Raw genomic sequence first — 19,655 nt, forward strand, 5'->3', positions numbered from 1 at the left:
TTCCTTAGTACCTTGGTTCAAATCTTGTTGGTAATAATTTTGAATCTTTTTGTACTTGTTGCATTTATTTTTTAATCAATTAACTCTTCAATATTACATTAATATATATTATTAGTACAATAGTATAGACGGATTGACAATTTGAGCTACAATATTATGAATATTAACTACAATACATAATTTGAGCTACATATTACAGTAATACATATTGGGGCAAAACACCAAAAAAAGCCCTATTTTTTAAAAATTTACAGAAATGGGCCCGGTATTTTATTATTTACCGGAATGGGTCATTTTTCTCGAAATCGCGTCCACGTCAGCGCGATGTGTCAGCAAATCACATCCTTGTAGGCGCGATTTGTGTCCACGTAAGCAAAGCGCTCTGATGTGGATGCGATTTCGGATAAAATGGCCCATTCCGGTAAATAATAAAATATCGGATGAATTTCGATAAATTTTTAAAAAATAAAGCTTTTTTTGATATTTTGCCTTAATAATAGAGGGCAAGTTCATGATGTAAAATATTAGAAAAGGTTAGTTCCGTTAGTTCGAAAAAAAGAATGAGGGGAAGGACGTTAATTAACCTTTTTGAGATGGTTAAAAAGCCAAGATTCGTGGACTGTGGACGTTGTTGATCGGCATAGGAATTTAACCTTGTGAGAGTTGGTGGTGGTGACGCTGCAAGCGTCAAAAGATTGAAGTGTACGGCCAATCATGGATCCCCAGGGAGTATTTACAAATAAGGTTTGGCCGGTGTTTATAATTACAACGATGTCCCTCGGTCCACTCCATGACCAACCTGTCGTCATTTCACCCATTTACTCATCATCTGCCTCTTTTCCTCGTAAACAATAAAATATGTACTTATCCAATCAGCTTTCATTTGTTTTATTATTTTAATTCTAATATGCAACACCATCATCATCATAATCAATTTGATTAAAAGATTGAATATTTAAATATCAGATTTCATTTTATTTTTCTATACTTTCAGGATTTTTTAATGCCAAAATTTGTTTTCAATCCTAAACTTCTACAAAATTTAAAATTTAATCCTTATACTTTAAAAAGTTCAATTATTATTGCTGTTAGTAGTTTCTGTCAAATTTTATCAACTTAATGCGTTTATTTTCCTTCAATTATATGCCATGTCATATGATGATATAGCCCGTAAAAGTATCATAAAACCTCCTATACTATACTCTAGATTGCATTTTAGCTCCTCTATTGAAAAAATAGTTAATAGTATAATAACATGAGGAAAAAAACTCTCATAAAAAACAAGACATATTGAAAGTAATAGAAAATTTCCGTTCTCTTTGTTAAAATTAAATCATAAGAATGATTAAATATTACCAATTAAATTAATCTCTTACTACTAAATAGTAATTCACATACAAAAATATGTGTATAACATTACAGCTTAAAAGCAAAAAGGAATACTTTTTTATTTTAGACCGATACAATATATATATATATATATTTGATTTTATACTTTATAAAAGGGAATCAATAGTATAATTGGATGCTCCTCCAATGCATTCTCCTATCATTTCATCTTTGATTTTTGAAATTAGGTATTATATATATATATATATATATATATTATCACCTCTTGTAGTTTTCATCTCATGAACGTGCAAGTCAAAATTTATGAACTCGTGATCTTTCTTTTATCAAAAAATATATATTCAAAGTTTCTATAAAATAAAAGCTAATTAACAGTCAAGCTTTGCCTTTACTTTTTTTTTTCTCTTTTCTAGAAAAATGTGTGTTTCCAGTCATCAAACCCCAGTCTTATAGATTTATTTTTCTTGTATGTAATGTAGATTTCATAAATGAAATAATGTAATCATTAAAGTCTCAACCCTTGTGTAGATGATAAGGTAATTTTGTAGCCCTAATTTCCTGTTTATTACCTCCTTTGTTTTGCATCATTGACCCAAAATGTCTAGCTTTGTTTGTGAAAAAGAGAGAAAGAAAAATAAGAAGAAAATGTCTATCTAACCTTTACAATTTAAATAATAATTGTAGTTTGTATTTGAATCTGTCTTCGTTCAACCCAATTTCACATTTAATAAGTTATTATTTATTTTTATTTAAATATAAAAATATTTATTATCATTTAATAGTATTTTAAATATTAAAATATTTTTTTTTTGAGTGGAACCAATTTCATTCTAAAAAGAAAAAACTCAAATGATCAATGATGGTGTTTTCTTTTTGACAGAGACCAATGATAGTTTTAGATGCTCTTTTCTTCACTCCCACCATCCAATGACTGTTTCCCAAGTTGCTGTTATCGTATTGACAGTAGCTGCTTGTATAAAAAAATAGGTTCTAGGCGGTGGTTATTTAAATTTTATAAATAATCTGGATTTAAAACATGTGGTATCAAAAATATTCGAGATTTACAAAAATATATTTTTTATGTATAAAGTACACTAGACTGTTATGACGGTATTTTTTATTTTTTAAATTATTATATAAAATTAATAAAAACTTAATTATGATAAAATATGAACTTGTGACCATAAATTTAAAAGATTTAGTTTTATCATTTTCTCATTTAATTTTCATATCAATTTTTTTATTTACTTCTTTTCATATGAGTGTAGCATCATGATTGTTCGTATTTTGATACAATACCTAAAACTACCCATAATCTCTTCCCAACTCTTAAATAAAAAGATAATGTATTTCAGCGTACTCTAACTCACATCCTTATAACCTGAAAGAAGTTTCTAACTAATTCCTTGGGCTTTGTTATCCCACCTGGTGCTCTTCAATATTTTAAGTATTAATTAAAGATTGTTTAATTACTATTTTTAAGGTGAGTCTGGACGAGGAATTTGTAGGAGGGGATTTTTGTTCGTATTAAGGTTTTCAAAATTATAACTTTTTTTGGTTTGGATAAATACATTGGGGAATTTCAGTTTCAAGAGAGAATTTTAATAGCTCAAATTCTTTTTTTTCAAATTCCATCTAAATAGGTGTTTTTTCAAATTTTCTCATAATTTTATTTGATTTAATACATATGGTTCCACTATAAAATGAATAACTTAAACTTTAAAAATTATTTTTATTTAGTTATAATATATATTTTATTTTATTTTATTAAGACTATTTATAAATTTTGACATATACCTATATTGGATAATTTCTTATACTATTTATTTTAAATATAATTATTATTTAATTTGTAAAATCCCAATAACCTTTTCTTTAAAACAATTATTTATCAAAATAAAGAAATTATAAATCTTAGTATTTTAAATTAATAGATTCTAGAATATTAATATTTAAAAAAATTTCAAAACACGCTGTTAGAGATTTCTTAAATTTAATTCATTAGTGGTTTTTTTTTCAAAACAAACTTCTAAGTCAAAGAAGGGCACAATTTTAAGTCAATCACACTTTGGTTGGAGATATGAGTTTCACCATCCATCCATCCATACATGTATACATACACAAAACCCCATCAACATCTAACCACTGCTGAGATTAAAGATTTGACCGCAACTGGACTTATTAATTATTTTCATCTGTACAAATCATGAAAACAACCATACTTTAACGTGTCAATTTTTATAGCCTCTGTAATCAACATGATTTTATATGTTTATACGATTCATGTATCCAATTATTATTACATACGCGGTATGATGGAGTCTACAAACTAAACAAGAAGGTAAAATAGATATAGTATTAAGAATTAGATTATATTTGAGTTTTTAAGGAGTATGTTGGTCCTTCCTATTAAAACTTTTATCTATTTGTATGGTTAAAACCTGGCACGATTGATGGAATAATCAGGCAGTGATATATGGTCTGCCACTTGTACATTATGATGACGTACATAAACAGAATTTTAACATTAGAAATGGATGAAATCTTTAACAGAGAAACCAATTTGCCTTTTGATTTATTGTACATGAATAAATTTGTCTATTTTTTTAGTTGAGGGTAGAAAAGTAAATTGGCTCCTAATACTAAGGTAACAGATTGTATATCTATACTATTATTTAATTCCTTGATTGAGTCGGTATTATAAGTCAACCGGGCATCAATTAGATTAAAAGAATTACAAAAACATCTTTTTATGTATAAAATAAATTATACCGTTCGATGTTATTTTAATATTTTAAATTATTTATATGTGAGGAAATTTAAATCTATACTATTAGCATTGATAAAATCTTAATTTTACCGCGTAACCAAATCCCATAATATAAATTAAAATTTGAAAGCTCATAAAATCCTATTTTACTTTTTATTGTTTTTTTACTATTTCCCGTTATTTTTATTTTTAATTAAAATAGTATATATATATTCACATAGGAGTATGAGTTAGTAAAAGGGTGATAAGGAGATGGGCCACATTCTCTCTCTCCTTGCCAACTAAATCTTGAACCAACCAAGTAATTGATTGGGGAGAGAGAGAAAGAAATAAAATCTATAAAATTACTACCTATCTTATCAAACATTTAAGAATAAAATCATATTTTTATTCCTAAGAATACGATCTTACCAAACTTTTTTCTTCATTAAAAGTTTGGAGGATTTCATTAACTACTAATTCATGCTTGATTATGACCTCAACAAAAATAGATTTAAGCTTCTCCTTACATGGAAATGTGATATTCTTATTTTCTTTCCACAATCAGGGTTTATTTTAGTTGTATACGGGGTAAATTTTAAAATTATATATAAATTTCGATTTAATGTATGATTGTATATACGAAATTTAATTTGGTATAATTATACACGTGAATCTCTAATTGTGAGTCAAACGTATATTTAAAATTTTAATTTTGATTTAATTATACACATTTAAAAAACGAATATATCAATTTATTTTTATATTGGATAAATATGATTATATGCAGTGGCGGAGCCAAGGGGTAGGCAGGGGCCCCTAAAATAGAAATTTTTTTATTTAGGCCCTTTATAATTTATAAAATTTTAAATTAGTAATGGTGAATTTTCTCTTTAGGCCCTCAAAATATTAAAATTTAATTTAATCATTTAAAAATTATAAAGATATAATCTATTAAAATGGTAAAATTATATTTTTATTATCGTGAAAATATACAATTTAATTCCGTCCCCAAAAATTTTTCTTGCTCCACTACAATATATAAATATAAAATGATATTTATATCAATAATTGTGGTAATAATTTACAAGAATTTGATCAAATTTCATGACAAAATCAAAGTTCATGCATACAATTGCACATTAAACCATAATTCATGTATAATTTTGGTATTTATCCTAATAAATAAAATATAAAATTCTTTTTTATGCAAAAGTAAAGGACTTTACTATTTTACTTGATGCTTAGATTTTGACAATTTAAAATTTATTTTTAAAATCATTAGAATTTAACAATGTAACTTTAAAAAAATCCAATTTTAATCTATTAATTGCACTATTTATGTTGACAATTCCTATTTTCATTTTCATACATCTCAAGGTACATTTCCAAGTAAATTACCTCATATTGGTCTCCAAATCAAAGGGAAAAAGAGTAGGTTAAATATTTGACAAAATTTTCAACCCACTTTAACATTGATTTTGGACTTTTAATCAAAGACTTATCCAATAAAAGGGTGAACCTTCCTTAATCCCATTATTTTATTTCTACGAAATATTCATATTTATTTTAATGTAAATAATATAAAAGCGACCTTTCCATATTTTTTATTATATATAAAAAAACTTTAAATTTTAATTTTCGTCCTAAACTGAAAAATTGAGTATTAATTTTTAGTATTAGATTTTATAAGCACGGGATATAATTATTTTATTTTATTTGATAATAGTAAATTTGATATTTGAAAATCGTTATTTCATAATTTTACTATTATTAATATGATAAAAATAAATATTTTAATTTTAATAAAATGAAGAAATAATTTATTTAAAAATCAGATTTTGAAAAGTAAAATCAATTTAATATTTTTTAGTGATAAATAACTATCTAGTATCTATTTACTTAACATATACAACTTTTTGTTAAAAAATTATTTCAATAATTTATCAAATATAATCACAAATAAAAGTTCAGATAAATATAAGTAGACACAAAGTAAAACTTGAAAATGAGAAACTGAGTTGGTTTGGTTTTTAAAATATTTTCTATTTTATTTTAAAATAATTTTATATTTGAAAAAATTTAAAAAACAGGTTTTATAAATGGATTTTTTAGTAATGAAAACATATTTTGTCTTTATTTTCCTCTAATTAAAACATTAGAAATTTGATACATTAAAATTGTAGAGTTTTTTTTTTTTTATATGAAATTGAATCGGAGTTCATCTATTTAAAGTTAAAAATTTTATTTCAATTTTTTAATTTTATAAAATATTTTTGGTGAAAGTTAAAAATAAAAGTTCATTATTTTCTAGTTTCTACATTTATTATATATATATATATATATATATATATATATATATATATATTTCCTGAAACCAAACCAAACCTAAAACTAACATTACCTCAGATTTACCATTTTTTATTTATGGAATACACAAAGTTATTCTATTCTCCTTTTAATATATGCTTCCGATTTGTAATTTACTCAAATGCCCATCTTCTAAAACGGTAATCGGTGGCCTTTATAATGAAAAAAGAAAATTGGTTGGGAAAATAAGAAAGTATGTTTTATATTTATTTTTTATGAAAAAATTTGTGAAAGGAAAGGCGAAAATTTTAAAGTAAATAATTAGATAATTAAATTAAAAAAATAATTGGGCTTGAATAATTAACCCTTGGATATATCTGATGTAAGGACATTTGTTGATTTATAAAAATACAGGTAGAGGCAAATCATGAATAAAATTGATATTTCCTAATTTCCAACTTCATATATACGATATTTATTATGGGATTTTTACACATATTTGTTGTGTTTTTATTCGACAATACTGAATAATATTGTTGAGAAAATAATTAACTCTCCTTTTCAGCATGACAACGTAGTTATATTTAGAACCACTTAAATCAAAAGAAAATTGGAAAAAAAAAAAAAAGCCCATTCGGAGAATTGACTCTCTCTCCATCTCTCTATTTCTTGGCCACATGATCCCATGATAAGCTGAAAACATATCCCTAGGAACAGAAGCCACGTTTTAGGTTTTTTAGATTTTACAGCAACACTTGATTAATTCTGTTTTTTTTATAAATAATTTAAAAATATATTTTATTAATAAACAACCTTTGTTGGATGTTAAAAGTAGAACAGAGAGGATCAACCAATGAAAATCAACAAAAACTACGGCAGTAATCGAAAAAAAAAAAAAAAAAGATATAAAGAAAGCTAATGTCGTAGTTATGTGTGATGCCGAAGGGCATTTATTAATGGGGACTGTCTTCTCTCTCTTAAACCTCAAGAAAACTCATCCTTCACACAGTATCAGGGGGGGCCCGCTTCTTGTCTGCTCTTAAAACATTGCAAATTCTGTTCAACTCTAAATTTATTTTTTTAACCTCCTTTGGATTTTTTTTTACCACATAAATAGATTCATGTTTGTTTGGGTTTAATTTTAATTCTAATTTTACTCATCAGATTAAGATTAATAAATGAAATAAAGTTGGATTTTTTAGGGTTTAATAAAGAGTGGGTTATGATTATTATATGGGTTAAATATCTGTACCAAAAAGCAAGGAAGGTGGAGAGAATCTAGAAATGCCCCTTTCTTTTATAGTTCCTCAAAAAGACCAAAGGAGAGAAAATCAAAAAAAATATATAAATGGAGAAATAAATAAGAAATGTGAAGAAGAACAAGCAGAGAATAAAAGAGAAAGACCAGATGTTGACAAATTTCATGTCACCGTTGTTTAGAAGATCGTTTGTTTTGTGTGAATATTTTCTTCATCTGGGATCTCCCCTCTCTCTTTCTCCCTAACACCCTCCCAAACCCATTAATCTCCCCTTTTCTTCTCTCTCGAAACAAAATCATAAAATTACCACTTCAACAAGATTCTTTCTTTTTTTCATCGACCTGATGACGATCTAACCTCTTTTAATGGTGTTAAACAAAATACCCACTTTGTTGTTTTTTTTGCTGTATCATTAATTACTTTTTTGATTTTGTTGTTGTTTTAAAGCTTTAATCGTGGTTGATATCCTGGAAAATTTGGGAGCTTTGAGTTATCTGTGATGGGGAAGTGTTGAAGCTAAATCCATGGGAGAATCTTGAATGAGTTTTGATTAGAGGATGTGGGTCTGAGGTAAAATTTTGTTCTCTTTCACTTTCTAGTTATTTGACTTTTTATATATAAATATTTTTAATTTATTTTCTTTTGATTTGGTTATTTGGGTTTTCTTTATTTTCTTAAATCATCCATTACTATTTTCCCCATTTTTGGGGTTAGTCTGATAAACTGTGGGGTTATAGTGGCTTTGCAATTCAGTTAATTAAAGCCTAAACTCTTTAACTTTAAAAGTTTTTTTCTTTTCCTTTTGTATTTGGGTTGATGATAATTTTGATTTGATGGATTATCATAGCTTTTATAATAATATTTTCAACTGTTAATCTTTGCTAATATGCATACTAGTTATGGTATGAATTATGTGGGATCTAGTATTTTAACTTTGCTTTGCTAATTTAGCATCTTCCCAATTCTTCATAAATAGAATGGGATTTTGCCTTATCGATCATAGGATTCCTGACTTTCCTGCTTTATCAGCACCTTTTTTTCCCCTGCAAGACTCTCTCTTTATCTGGGAAGTTTCGACATATATGAAGTGGTGTGGTGATTAATTGATAATGATGTGGCTTACATTCTGCTTAGAAATCTTTGTTTATGTGTCTGCTTTGGGTTGCATTACCTATGAATTTATGACCGCGAATTATTTCTCCAAGCCTCTTAATTGATGAGATTGCTGTAGTTGCATGCATCATTTGAAAGTGGGGCTATCATCATCATCAATGAGGTTGTTTTCTTCAATACCCTGATTCTTGTTATGAAGGTGAAACTCTGCCATTTTAGGTGGATTGTGTTCATTATTCTTGTGATCGTTTGCGATATTCCTGAGTGGATAGACCTTCAACTATGTCAAATACTTAACTTGGTTTGATGTTACTAGTTTTTATGTGAAACATAAATGGATGGTTTAATATTATTCTCCTTTAGGAAGGTGTTCATATCTTCTGATGACTCGATAACATAGCAACATTGTAATCAGACTGATAACTATGTTATAAGGTTCATGGAATCTAGCAACAATGGGGTTCTATTCTCCTTCTTATGTCATTCTGGACTTGTTTGTTGTTCTCAGGAATGGGAACAAAAGTGCAGTTGAAAAGCTATTTGCCCGGATATTACTCAATGAGGGATCTCAACGAGGATTCAAACAGTTGTAGCTGGCCACATTATTATGGGGATAAAACCTTGACAAATGGTCAGTATTGCACTAGCTTTTTCTCGAGGGCCATTGTTGATGTGTATCCCGGGTATGATAAGGACTCACTGAAGAGAATAATGCTTGAGCATGAGGCTATATTTAAGAATCAGGTTATACGGTCTCTGCTGCTTTTGTACTTGTATTTTTAATTTTATATGGTCTTCATCTCCATGTTTCAATAGAGTTTAGTGTTGCTTGTTCATAAACTTGAGTTTGTTTTGAACATGTTTAAGTATGCGAGTTCTTTGTCTTCATCCAGGTGTCTGAGCTTCACCGCTTGTATAGAATACAGAGGGAGTTGATGGATGAAATAAAAAAGAAAGATTTACAAAAAAATCGTTTTCCTGTTGAGACATCATTATCACCGAGCCTGTTAGCCTCACAAATTACAACCGAAGATGCTCACAAATGGCATATACCCGGCTTCCCTGCAGCAAACTCTCTTTGTGGTAGACCGTCAGTTTCTGGTGTTGAAGATAGTCATTCTCCCCTTAGTTCAGTGAAGGGAAGCAGCAGCCAAGCCGGTACCTTTCGGTCCCAAAATGGAGGTAACTCAAAGGATGTTAAGGTTCTAGAGTGCAGACCCACAAAAGTAAGAAGGAAAATGTTCGACCTTCAACTTCCTGCAGAAGAGTACATTGATACTGAAGAAGCAGAACAGTTCAGGGACGACACGGCATCTGGCACCTCAAGTTATCTTCCGAATGGAAATGGGAAAATTGGACCTGCGAGTGATGGAAAGCTATTTCATGTAGGGAAGACTGATTGCCTAGAAGATGCTTCAAGATCTGATTCATGCTCGAGGGGAAAAACTAGTTTGGCCGACTTGAATGAGCCCGCTCAGTTTGAAGAAACTGATGGTTCTGCATATTCGCGCTTTCTAGGCCATGGCCCCTATCAAGGAGGCCGCGAACTGTCTGCTAAACTGAAAGAAACTTCTGTGAACGTACTTCGCTCAAGTGATGATAGGTCTGTAAGTAACATCCATATCGAGGAAAACGGAATTACGAGAGGATTCTTTTCTAATGTGCTTGAAGCAGGTAGTGCTCACTTGTGAACTACTGAACTTTCATTATATAGCTTCATCTTTTTTTTGTCAAAAAAAAAAATCATTGATTGCCTCATGGCCCTTCCTATCATAATTTTACATGTATTTTTCATTATTCATGTGTGGATATTATCTCGGTTTGCAGAGAACAGTAAAAGCAACTCAAAGTCGATTTCTCACGGTTTTCTGCCACAGAAGTTGCCTGTACCTTCCCAGCAGGTACATGTTCTTTATGGAAAAACTCTTGATCCTCCAACATTTTCGGTAACTGATCAAAGCAAGGAAGATATCTCTCGAGAAAGAATGATCCAAGGTTTAGAAGTTCCTGAAAAAACTCGTGAAATCTCCAGTAACGGTCATCCAGAGTCAATTGTTATGTCTAATGTACCTAGTTTGAATCCATTTGCTTCTTCTGATGTGGTAAAGCCGTGGTCTCATTCAGCTTCTTCTTGGGACAAGCCTTCTAGTAGCTTAAGCGAGAAGCCAATGACAGTTCCGACTCTCCCATTTTTGAATTCATCTGGTCCATCTAGTAAGAGTTCTGTGATATCATCCCGGAGCAATGGGATATTTGGAGAGAAGTGGCAGGTGAGTAGTAATTCTAGACCTAATCCGAGTTTCGGAAGTGAACTGCCTAATAGAAATGGTTTTTATTATGGTTCGTCATCGGGGTCCAGGGAACATGCAATTCGCTTCCCCTCAATGAGTTACGAGTATCCAAATTGTACCAATGATAGTAAGGGGGTCCCAGGGCACTTCACTTCTCAAGGTTCAACTAAGCCTTACAACTGCTCAAATAGTGTTGATATGAAGTCTGCAAGTGGTGTAAATTTGAATATGGTGCTTTCAAACAGTTCATCCAATGAGCCCATTTTGCAACAAGGTCCTCAAATGGATGGACAAAGAAACCATGAGGACCATCTCCGAGGGCTGCCATGGCTACGAGCCATGCCTGTTTGTAAGAATGAGGCCACAAGTGCAGGAAGGGATTTGAGTGTAGGAGAGTTGAACTTCTCTCAATCTTCTCTGAAGAAACCGACCAATAAAAATGGAACTGGCAATGATTTCAACCAAAATTTTACGCAGTATGTGAAGCCAGTTTCATTCTCCAATGATGTCGACACCAGCAGGAGCGAAATAGGTGAATGCCTGCACAATAGGAAGATATTAGTGGTTCCCATTTTCGAAAAGCATTATGTTACGAAGAACGAATTGTCTTCGACTACCCCGTATGCATCTGTTCCTCAACCATCAGAAGCTGAAGCAGAAAATAAAGGGAGAAAAATATTACTTGATATTAACTTACCTTGTGATGTGACTCTGCCGGACATGAACCAAGACATTGTTGCAGAGAATTCAGCCATAGAAAAGGAAGCAAATACAAAGCTACCAAGTTCCCCACATCAGTTCGACTTGAACTCCTGTGTTGATGAGGATGAAACTTCTTTTGTACCCTCTGTACTGAGCAGTGGTATGAAGACGACTCAAGGGATAGATTTGGAAGTGCCACTAATTCCCGAGCCTGAAGATGTCATTCATGGAGAAGAAATACTGGAAAAGGCATTTGAACCACCTTTGCAATCAGTACAAAGCAAAGATGACTGTATGCAGGATGAACTCATAACGATTGCAGCTGAAGCAATAGTAGCCATCTCATCTTTTCGTCAGGACAGTAGTTCGGATGATGTTGATTGCAGTTCATCTGAAAGCCCTATGACAGACCCCCTTAATTGGTTTGTTGAGACAATTTCCTCTTTCGGAGAGGATCTTGAGAGCAAGTTCGAGGCTCTTTCGCGAGGTAAAGATGGGGGTCGAAATGAATCTTCCTCGGAAGAGATTGATTATTTTGAATCAATGATTTTGAACTTAGCTGAAACCCAGGAAGAGGATTATATGCCCAAGCCTATGTTTCCTGAAAACTTTAAAGTAGAAGAAACAGGAACAACATCTTTGTTAACAAGTCGAACACGAAAGGGCCCGGGAAGGCGAGGAAGACAGCGGAGGGACTTTCAAAGGGACATCCTTCCGGGCCTGGCTTCCCTATCAAGGCATGAGGTAACGGAAGATCTGCAGACATTTGGAGGAATTATGAGAGCAACTGGTCATTCTTGGCACTCGGGAATGACAAGACGGAACTGTACTAGAACTGGGTGTGGCCGAGGGAGGCGACGGTCTATAACTAACTCCTCCCCTGCTGCAGTGGCTGCCACAACTTGTATGCCATTGATGCAGCAGCTTAATAACATTGAAGTGGGGCTGGAGGATCGGAGCCTTACCGGATGGGGGAAAACAACTAGACGGCCTCGCAGGCAACGATGTACAACGGTGAATCGTCCATCTCTTGCATTAACCTAAACCTAGAGAAAAAGAAAAGAGGCTTTGATGTATTAATTGAGGATGTTATAGAGGAAACTTGGTGATTATTGTTTCAAAGGCTTTGAGAAGTGAGGTTATTATGATCTTTTGGGGATTGCCTCTTAGCCTGAAATTTGGCAATGCTTGATTTTCTGTCTTGGGGTGATTATGGACAACTTGTATTATCCATAAATAATGTTGCAATTGTTCTTCCCAAGATATATATATTTAGTGAAACCAAATATCCAAACTCGTGTTCGGATATACGTTGGTGCGAGCAAAGAGTTGCGAGTAATGTTTTAAGAGTTCTATTGACAGGTGTATCAATGTTAAGATTTCTGGAACATTTTTCTAACAAACGGTAAAATCCCATAAAATTTTCCAACTACTTTGGGATTTGGGTGAAATTTCGGCTGAGGAAACATGAAAAAAGAAACCTTGTCTGTTTCATGTAAAAGTTACAAAAAAGAAAATGATAAGCCTGAAGAGAACAAGTAGGGGAGGAATGAATGGCATCTTGTATTGAAATGAATTTGAAAGAAAGAGTACTGATTACATGCTAATTTATACCCAGAAAAAAAGGGGTTAGAACGTGTGGTTTGTCTGTTATAATGTTTGGTTCTGAAATCTGAATTCCATTGAAGCAGTAATCAATTCATTGCCTGCCTGTCTGTCTGTATGTTTGTTTGTTTGTCCTGCTGTAGAAACATATGGAAGTAACTTTCAACTGAAACTTAGTCCCACTTGTTCCCTTTCCAATTACTCTGAACCCCCTCCATTTGTGAGAGAATACTACAGAATCTCTCCAAGTTATTACATCATTAAATGATCAAAGGAAGAAATTATGCAAGCCTTCCTGCTTATACTATGAAACAGAATAGCAATTCTTTGCCCCCCCCCCCCACATCAGAACCAACAATAGTTACAATCTCAATAAATAATTTAATTTTTTTTAATATCATTTTATTGTTTATAAAAAAAAAAGGGGGGGGAGAGAAATAGGATGTGGGGAACACAGGAAGAAAAGGCGCGTGGAGAAGGAATGAGAAGATATAAAGATTTGTAAGCAGCAGAAAGGGAGGCGTCAGAGGGTGAGTTTGATTGGTCATTAGTCAAATGCCCCCATTGCCTTTAGATTCTCTCTTTTTTTGCCCAATCACCTTTCACTTTCACTTTTCAATTTCTACTCCCCTTATTTTATATTTTATTTTCTTTCCTCTTGTGGTTTAGGAAAATATCATCTCAGTCCTTATATTATAGTTCAATTTGTATTTTGATCACCTATTTGAAAAAATAAATACGATCTCGATGCGATTAGATAAAAGAGTAAAATAATCTCTCTATTAAAATTATACGCTCAAAAACTGATTTTAGTTTTTAATATATAAAGTATACTAATATATTTAACCATTGATGTTTATATCTTTATTCAATTTGCCCTACTCTTTTATTTAAATCAAATTATTCTCTATCGCTATCTCTTGTTGTTGATGCGATACTTTTTTATATGCCATGTGTCAATAAATAATTTCAAAATTATGATTAGAAAAACATAAATATAATTATAATTTCAAAATTTATGAAAATAGCTACTAAAATTAAAGAAAAACATCAAAGATTTTAAAAATTCATAAAAGTTTTAATTTTGAATCCAAATTCTATTTTTAAAAAAGAAAAGAAAAGCAAAAGAGTTCTATATTTTAAAATAAAAACAAATAATTTTTGAAAAAAATCTTCAAAATCAAAACTATGAACTTTTTAATATTAGATCTGAAATATATAAACATAGAAAATCCAATTAGTTTTGTACTTTAAAATAAAAAAAATGATTTTTTGAAATTTGGTTTTAGGAAAATTGGCCTTCCTTAGAAAGGAAATTAACCAATTGGACTTATCAATTCTGTTTCCCATCGTACGTATAAGAACGGTGGATTAAGACATCTCTGAGCGCTTTCTGGCCCAAAAAAAAGAAAACTATCTGTGAGCACTTACAATAGCAGGTGATTGAAGCACCCTTCTTGAAGTCAAGATGAACATATTGGCTAACAGCAATATCTGTTATGTGACTCCCAGCATCGCTCATCCTATTCATGCAATGGCGGCTGCGTTTAACTAGCAACCTCAAAACTTCAACAACAATGGTGACAAAGCTTCTGACTTTCTTTCACAGACAAGTTTCTGTTTCTCTTACCAAGAGGGAACCTTACCTTCAATTGAGATCTCTGTCTTACTTTACTGACCAACCTTTTGAATACCCTTCGTTGGACCCTTCTTTAGCTTCACTGCACTCAGTTTCTTCAAACCCGTGTTTTGCTCTCCTGAGTTTTTGCAAAAACATTGATTGTCTCAAGGAAGTCCACGCCTTGTTCATTATAAATGGAATCAAAGGTGACCTTTTGTGTGATACCAAATTGGTTAGCCTTTATGGATCATTTGGGCATGTTGGTTATGCCGGGTCAGTGTTTGATCGAATTCCTGAACCAGATTTTTATTCCTGGAAAGTGATGATCAGGTGGTACTTTTTGAATGATTTGTACACGGAAATTATTGGGTTTTATGGTCGTATGAGAATGAGTGTTAGGGGGTTTGATAATGTTGTCTTTTCGGTCGTCTTAAAGGCATGTAGCGAATTGCAGGATATTAATGAAGGAAGGAAAGTGCATTGCGATGTTGTCAAGGTAGGGAATCCTGATAGTTTCGTTCAAACCGGTCTTGTTGATATGTATGCCAAATGTCGACAAATCAAATGTGCGCGTAAGGTTTTTGGTGAAATTTTTTATAGAAATGTGGTTTCTTGGACTTCAATGCTTGCAGGGTATGTACAAAATAATTGCTCTAAAGAAGCATTAGTTTTGTTTAATAGAATGAGAGAAGCAATGGTTGAGAGTAACCAATTCACGTTAGGGAGCTTAGTGACTGCTTGTGGGAAGTTAGGGGCTTTGCATCAGGGGAAATGGGTGCATGGATATATTATTAAGACTGGTATAGAACTTAATTCTTACTTGGTGACTGCTATTCTAGACATGTATGTTAAGTGTGGTAGTCTACGAGATGCTCGTTCTGCATTTGATGCACTTCCTTCTGTTGATCTTGTCTCATGGACTGCGATGATTGTTGGATATTCTCAGAGTGGGTTTCCTGATGAGGCTTTGAAGTTGTTTGTTGATAAGAGAAGGTTTGGGATATTGCCTAATGCTGTTACTATTGCAAGTTTGCTTTCTGCATGCGCGCAGTTGAGCAATTTGAGTGCAGGGAGGTTAGTTCATTCTTTGGGGATTCAGCTTGGGCTAATAGATCCAACAGTGATAAACGCTCTAGTGGACATGTATGCAAAGTGTGGAGTGATTAGAGCTGCTAGTTACATATTTGAGACGGTCTCGGATAAGAATTTAATTGCCTGGAACTCGATCCTCTCTGGTTATTCCCAAAATGGGTTAGCATATGACGCACTCGAACTGTTTCATCAAATGAGGTCCAATTCTGTCTCACCTGATGCTGTCACTTTGGTCAGCATATTCTCAGCCTGTGCTTCAGTAGGTGCTTTCCAAGTTGGTTCCTCCCTTCATGCTTACACCATGAAAAATGGCTTACTATCGTCTAGTGTTTATGTTGGCACTGCACTTTTGAATTTCTATGCTAAATGTGGGGATTCTAAATCTGCTCGTGTCGTATTTGACAATATGGGAGAGAAAAACACTGTGACGTGGAGTGCAATGATTGGTGGTTATGGAATTCAAGGGGACAGCTGCGGCTCTCTTGCACTTTTTAATGATATGGTTAAAGAAAATTTAGAGCCAAATGAAGTAATCTTCACGGCGATTTTATCTGCTTGTGGCCATACAGGGAGGCTCGGGGAAGGATGGAAATATTTCAATTCAATGTGCAAGGACTATAAGTTTGTTCCTTCTATGAAGCACTATGCATGCGTGGTTGATATGTTGGCCCGTGCTGGAAGACTCGAAGAAGCTCTGGATTTTATCAACAAACTGCCTATTAAACCAGATCTTAGCTTGTTTGGGGCTCTTCTTCATGGATGTGGACTCCATTCAAGATTCGATCTCGGAGAGGTGGCTATCAAGAAAATGCTCGATATACATCCTGATAAGGCTTGTTATTATGTGCTTATTTCTAACTTGTATGCCTTGGATGGAAGATGGAGTCAGGTTAATGAGGTAAGGGAATTGATGAAGCAGAGAGGGTTGAGCAAAGACCCTGGTTGTAGCATCACAGAGATGGAAAATAATAATACCCTTTCATTTTCTGGAGTAGCATGTCCTGCTTAGTCTTTTACGAGCATTGCTAGAGTCGATTGGAACTTATTGTGAAAACTGAAGGCAATCAGGGACAGTGTTGAACTTATGAAGATTCTCTAAAAGACATGTTGAATTCTGGACGTTGGTTTGTACAAGAACTTGTGGCTGGTTCAAGTTGAACTGTCTCGAGCACAAATTCCAAATAGCTTGGATCTTCAATGGGTATAGGCTACGAATCTCATGGCAAGAAATTAAGGTAGTGACTGAGAAGATGAGTTTTGGGTTTTACTCTAAATATGAACATGAATAGTTAGGCATATTAGCAACCATCAAGTCCTGTAAAACCACTGTGCATTGCTGCACAGATTCCATCTTCCATAGACATGGAAACATGAGATGTTATCTAGCACTAAATAAATAATAATCTATGACTGTTATCAATCTCAGTGACTCCCAAATGTAGAAATATGTTCAGTTCTTAGCAGGTACGGAGGTTAGAAATTACAATTGTTGTTATGAACAGGAAATTTTATTTGAAAGAATTATGGAAGTTACAACGTTTAGTAACTTAAACAATTAGCAGCATGATAATTTTGTAGATTCTGACATATACAAAGACTAATATTAACAAAAGGATCAAGAGCATAACTATTTCCCTAAACATAGATACACTAGTTTCGGCTTATGTGAAGTTATGCAACATGGACAAGATATCGTCAGCAACCACGGGAGGGGCATCATCTTCCAATTCCGCAACATGTATCAAGCCATCTTCAGTGAAAATATGGAGCATGGACAAGGTATGTGAAAGTTTGGGAATCGTAGTAGGAGTGATGTCATCATCACTTTCAGCATTGAGAGGGAACTGAAGAGCCTCCAAAAAAATCAGAGGCATTAAAAAGTAATGCAGCGTCGTCTTCACTGAAAACATGGAGCATTGACAAGATATGATGATCGTGTGAAAGTTGGGGAATCGTAGTAGGGGTATTACCAACATCACTTTCAGCATTGAGAGGGAACCGAAGAGCCCCCAGAAAATCAAAGGCATTAAAAAGTAAAGCGGAGTCGTCTTCCATTTCCATACTGTCTTCTCTGAAATTGCGAGCATCGTTTGTAGAATAATTGAAGACGCTCCATCTCGACGGTTCCAAGGAAGTGGCTTTGGGACCAAATGGCTCATGTAGGGTAGTCGAAGAGACTGCTTTGGACATAATAGCATCCTCCTCCCTCAACAGCGGTACTTGAGATTTACCCATTATAACAGAGTAGGTGTTGCAACTTCTAAAACCAACCCTGTTTTCAACGGAATTAATCAGTTATCAAATTAAGAAGAAGAACTCTAATTCACCAAAAAAAAATGTAAGGATTACCAACTAGGTTGATCCTTAGAAGAAAGGCTACCCTAAAAGAGTCTCCCGCCACGGATCGTAAAACCTAGGTGGCAAAAAAGGAATAATGGAGGTGTTGTGACTCAAAACCCTGTTTTCAACAGATATTCACCACAATCAACGCAAAAATTAGAACGGGGAACCCAAGGAGAAGGAATCAAAGCAAGTAATGGAGATATGAATTTCTAGAATGAAACAGTATATCAAAAACAAAAATAAGAAATCTAACGTTTAGAAAATAAGAAATCAAAATTCTCAAAAGCCACATGCAAACATATCTTCCACATCTGCAATACACAGATTAAGCAAATAATCATAACAAAAAACATACCCAGCGACAAGTCGAAAACCAGCCTCGTATCTTTCTGAAGACGACCCGTACGGGCCACCAAATAAGAAAACGATGGAAGAAGAAGCAGAAATTGATGGAAGAAGAAGCAGAAATTACCTCTGCAATATCGATGGAAGAAGAAGCAGAAATCGATGAGGGCAGAAAAAGAAAGGAAAATAAGAAATGGGTAAGGAATCCCTAATTGGCGCTGAATGGGGGAATGACTATTACGGAATGTGGGCGTATTAGGGACGGAATGGATTCGGGACGTAATAGCATTACGGGTAACCAAACGCCCGTTTGGTTGTGGGCCCGCTGCATAGGGGGGGAATGCATGCCTATTTCCCCAACCAAACGCCCTGTAAGTGTTGAACCCAAAAAAAACAAACAAAGAAAACATAGTAAATGAAAAATAATCAATACAAATAGTACCCAGAATAACTGAAGAGGTAGGGATTGAGAAATCGCGTGAACGGGAAACAAGAAATCTAAATTATTTGAAAAGTTGAATAGAAAGAAAGAAGCGAGAAAGAGAGAGAGAAGGCGGCAGCTGAAACTGAGAGACAGATAGATGGAGGGAAGTGAACAAACTCAAGAATCCGCGCCCTTTTATAAACCCAGACAACTAGCCGTTGTGTGGTGTGCGCTTTTCTTTAAATGTAAAAATTAGGCAAATAATAATCTAAATTACTTGTCCAATCTTTTTAATTCGTATTAAATTAAGCCTTGGATCTTTAAAACAAATTATTGGAAATGCGACTTTCACATAGGAAAGCATTAATGAAATTCTTTATTTATGTAATAAATAAATAAAATTAAGACTCTTAATTTATTTACTTTTAATTATCACATTTTTAATTTTTAA

General features: G+C 33.1%; 3 protein-coding genes across 3 annotated transcripts; 2 read left to right on the forward strand and 1 right to left on the reverse strand.

Moving 5' to 3' along the window:
- The first annotated feature begins 7,664 nt into the window (after nucleotides 1-7,664).
- LOC105764481 (uncharacterized) lies at nucleotides 7,665-13,113 on the forward strand. Its single transcript, XM_052624670.1, has 4 exons — nucleotides 7,665-8,238; nucleotides 9,290-9,525; nucleotides 9,675-10,455; nucleotides 10,609-13,113. Exons 2-4 carry the CDS (start codon nucleotides 9,292-9,294, stop codon nucleotides 12,816-12,818), a joined length of 3,225 nt encoding a protein of 1,074 aa, XP_052480630.1. The 5' UTR covers nucleotides 7,665-8,238; nucleotides 9,290-9,291; the 3' UTR covers nucleotides 12,819-13,113.
- Nucleotides 13,114-14,681: 1,568 nt separating this feature from the next.
- Nucleotides 14,682-17,512, forward strand: LOC105764483 (pentatricopeptide repeat-containing protein At2g03380, mitochondrial). Its single transcript, XM_012583072.2, has one exon. The coding sequence runs from the start codon at nucleotides 14,909-14,911 to the stop codon at nucleotides 17,099-17,101; it is 2,193 nt and encodes a 730-aa protein (XP_012438526.1). The 5' UTR covers nucleotides 14,682-14,908; the 3' UTR covers nucleotides 17,102-17,512.
- Nucleotides 17,513-17,578: 66 nt separating this feature from the next.
- Nucleotides 17,579-18,898, reverse strand: LOC105764491 (uncharacterized). Its single transcript, XM_052624747.1, has 3 exons — nucleotides 18,791-18,898; nucleotides 18,473-18,550; nucleotides 17,579-18,364 (listed from the first exon to the last, which is right to left on the reverse strand). Exon 3 carries the CDS (start codon nucleotides 18,325-18,327, stop codon nucleotides 17,920-17,922), a length of 408 nt encoding a protein of 135 aa, XP_052480707.1. The 5' UTR covers nucleotides 18,328-18,364; nucleotides 18,473-18,550; nucleotides 18,791-18,898; the 3' UTR covers nucleotides 17,579-17,919.
- Nucleotides 18,899-19,655: the final 757 nt, after the last annotated feature.

This window comes from Gossypium raimondii, chromosome 12 (assembly GCF_025698545.1).
Source record: "Gossypium raimondii isolate GPD5lz chromosome 12, ASM2569854v1, whole genome shotgun sequence".
NCBI classification, from domain to species: Eukaryota; Viridiplantae; Streptophyta; class Magnoliopsida; order Malvales; family Malvaceae; genus Gossypium; species Gossypium raimondii.

Coding starts and splice junctions, on each gene's coding strand:
- LOC105764481 (XM_052624670.1), top strand. CDS start 9,292: ATGGGAACAAAAGTGCAGTTGAAAAGCTATTTGCCCGGATATTACTCA. Junction 9,526..9,674: donor AGGCTATATTTAAGAATCAG/GTTATACGGTCT, acceptor GTCTTCATCCAG/GTGTCTGAGCTTCACCGCTT. Junction 10,456..10,608: donor TTCTAATGTGCTTGAAGCAG/GTAGTGCTCACT, acceptor CTCGGTTTGCAG/AGAACAGTAAAAGCAACTCA.
- LOC105764483 (XM_012583072.2), top strand. CDS start 14,909: ATGCAATGGCGGCTGCGTTTAACTAGCAACCTCAAAACTTCAACAACA.
- LOC105764491 (XM_052624747.1), bottom strand. CDS start 18,327: ATGGGTAAATCTCAAGTACCGCTGTTGAGGGAGGAGGATGCTATTATG.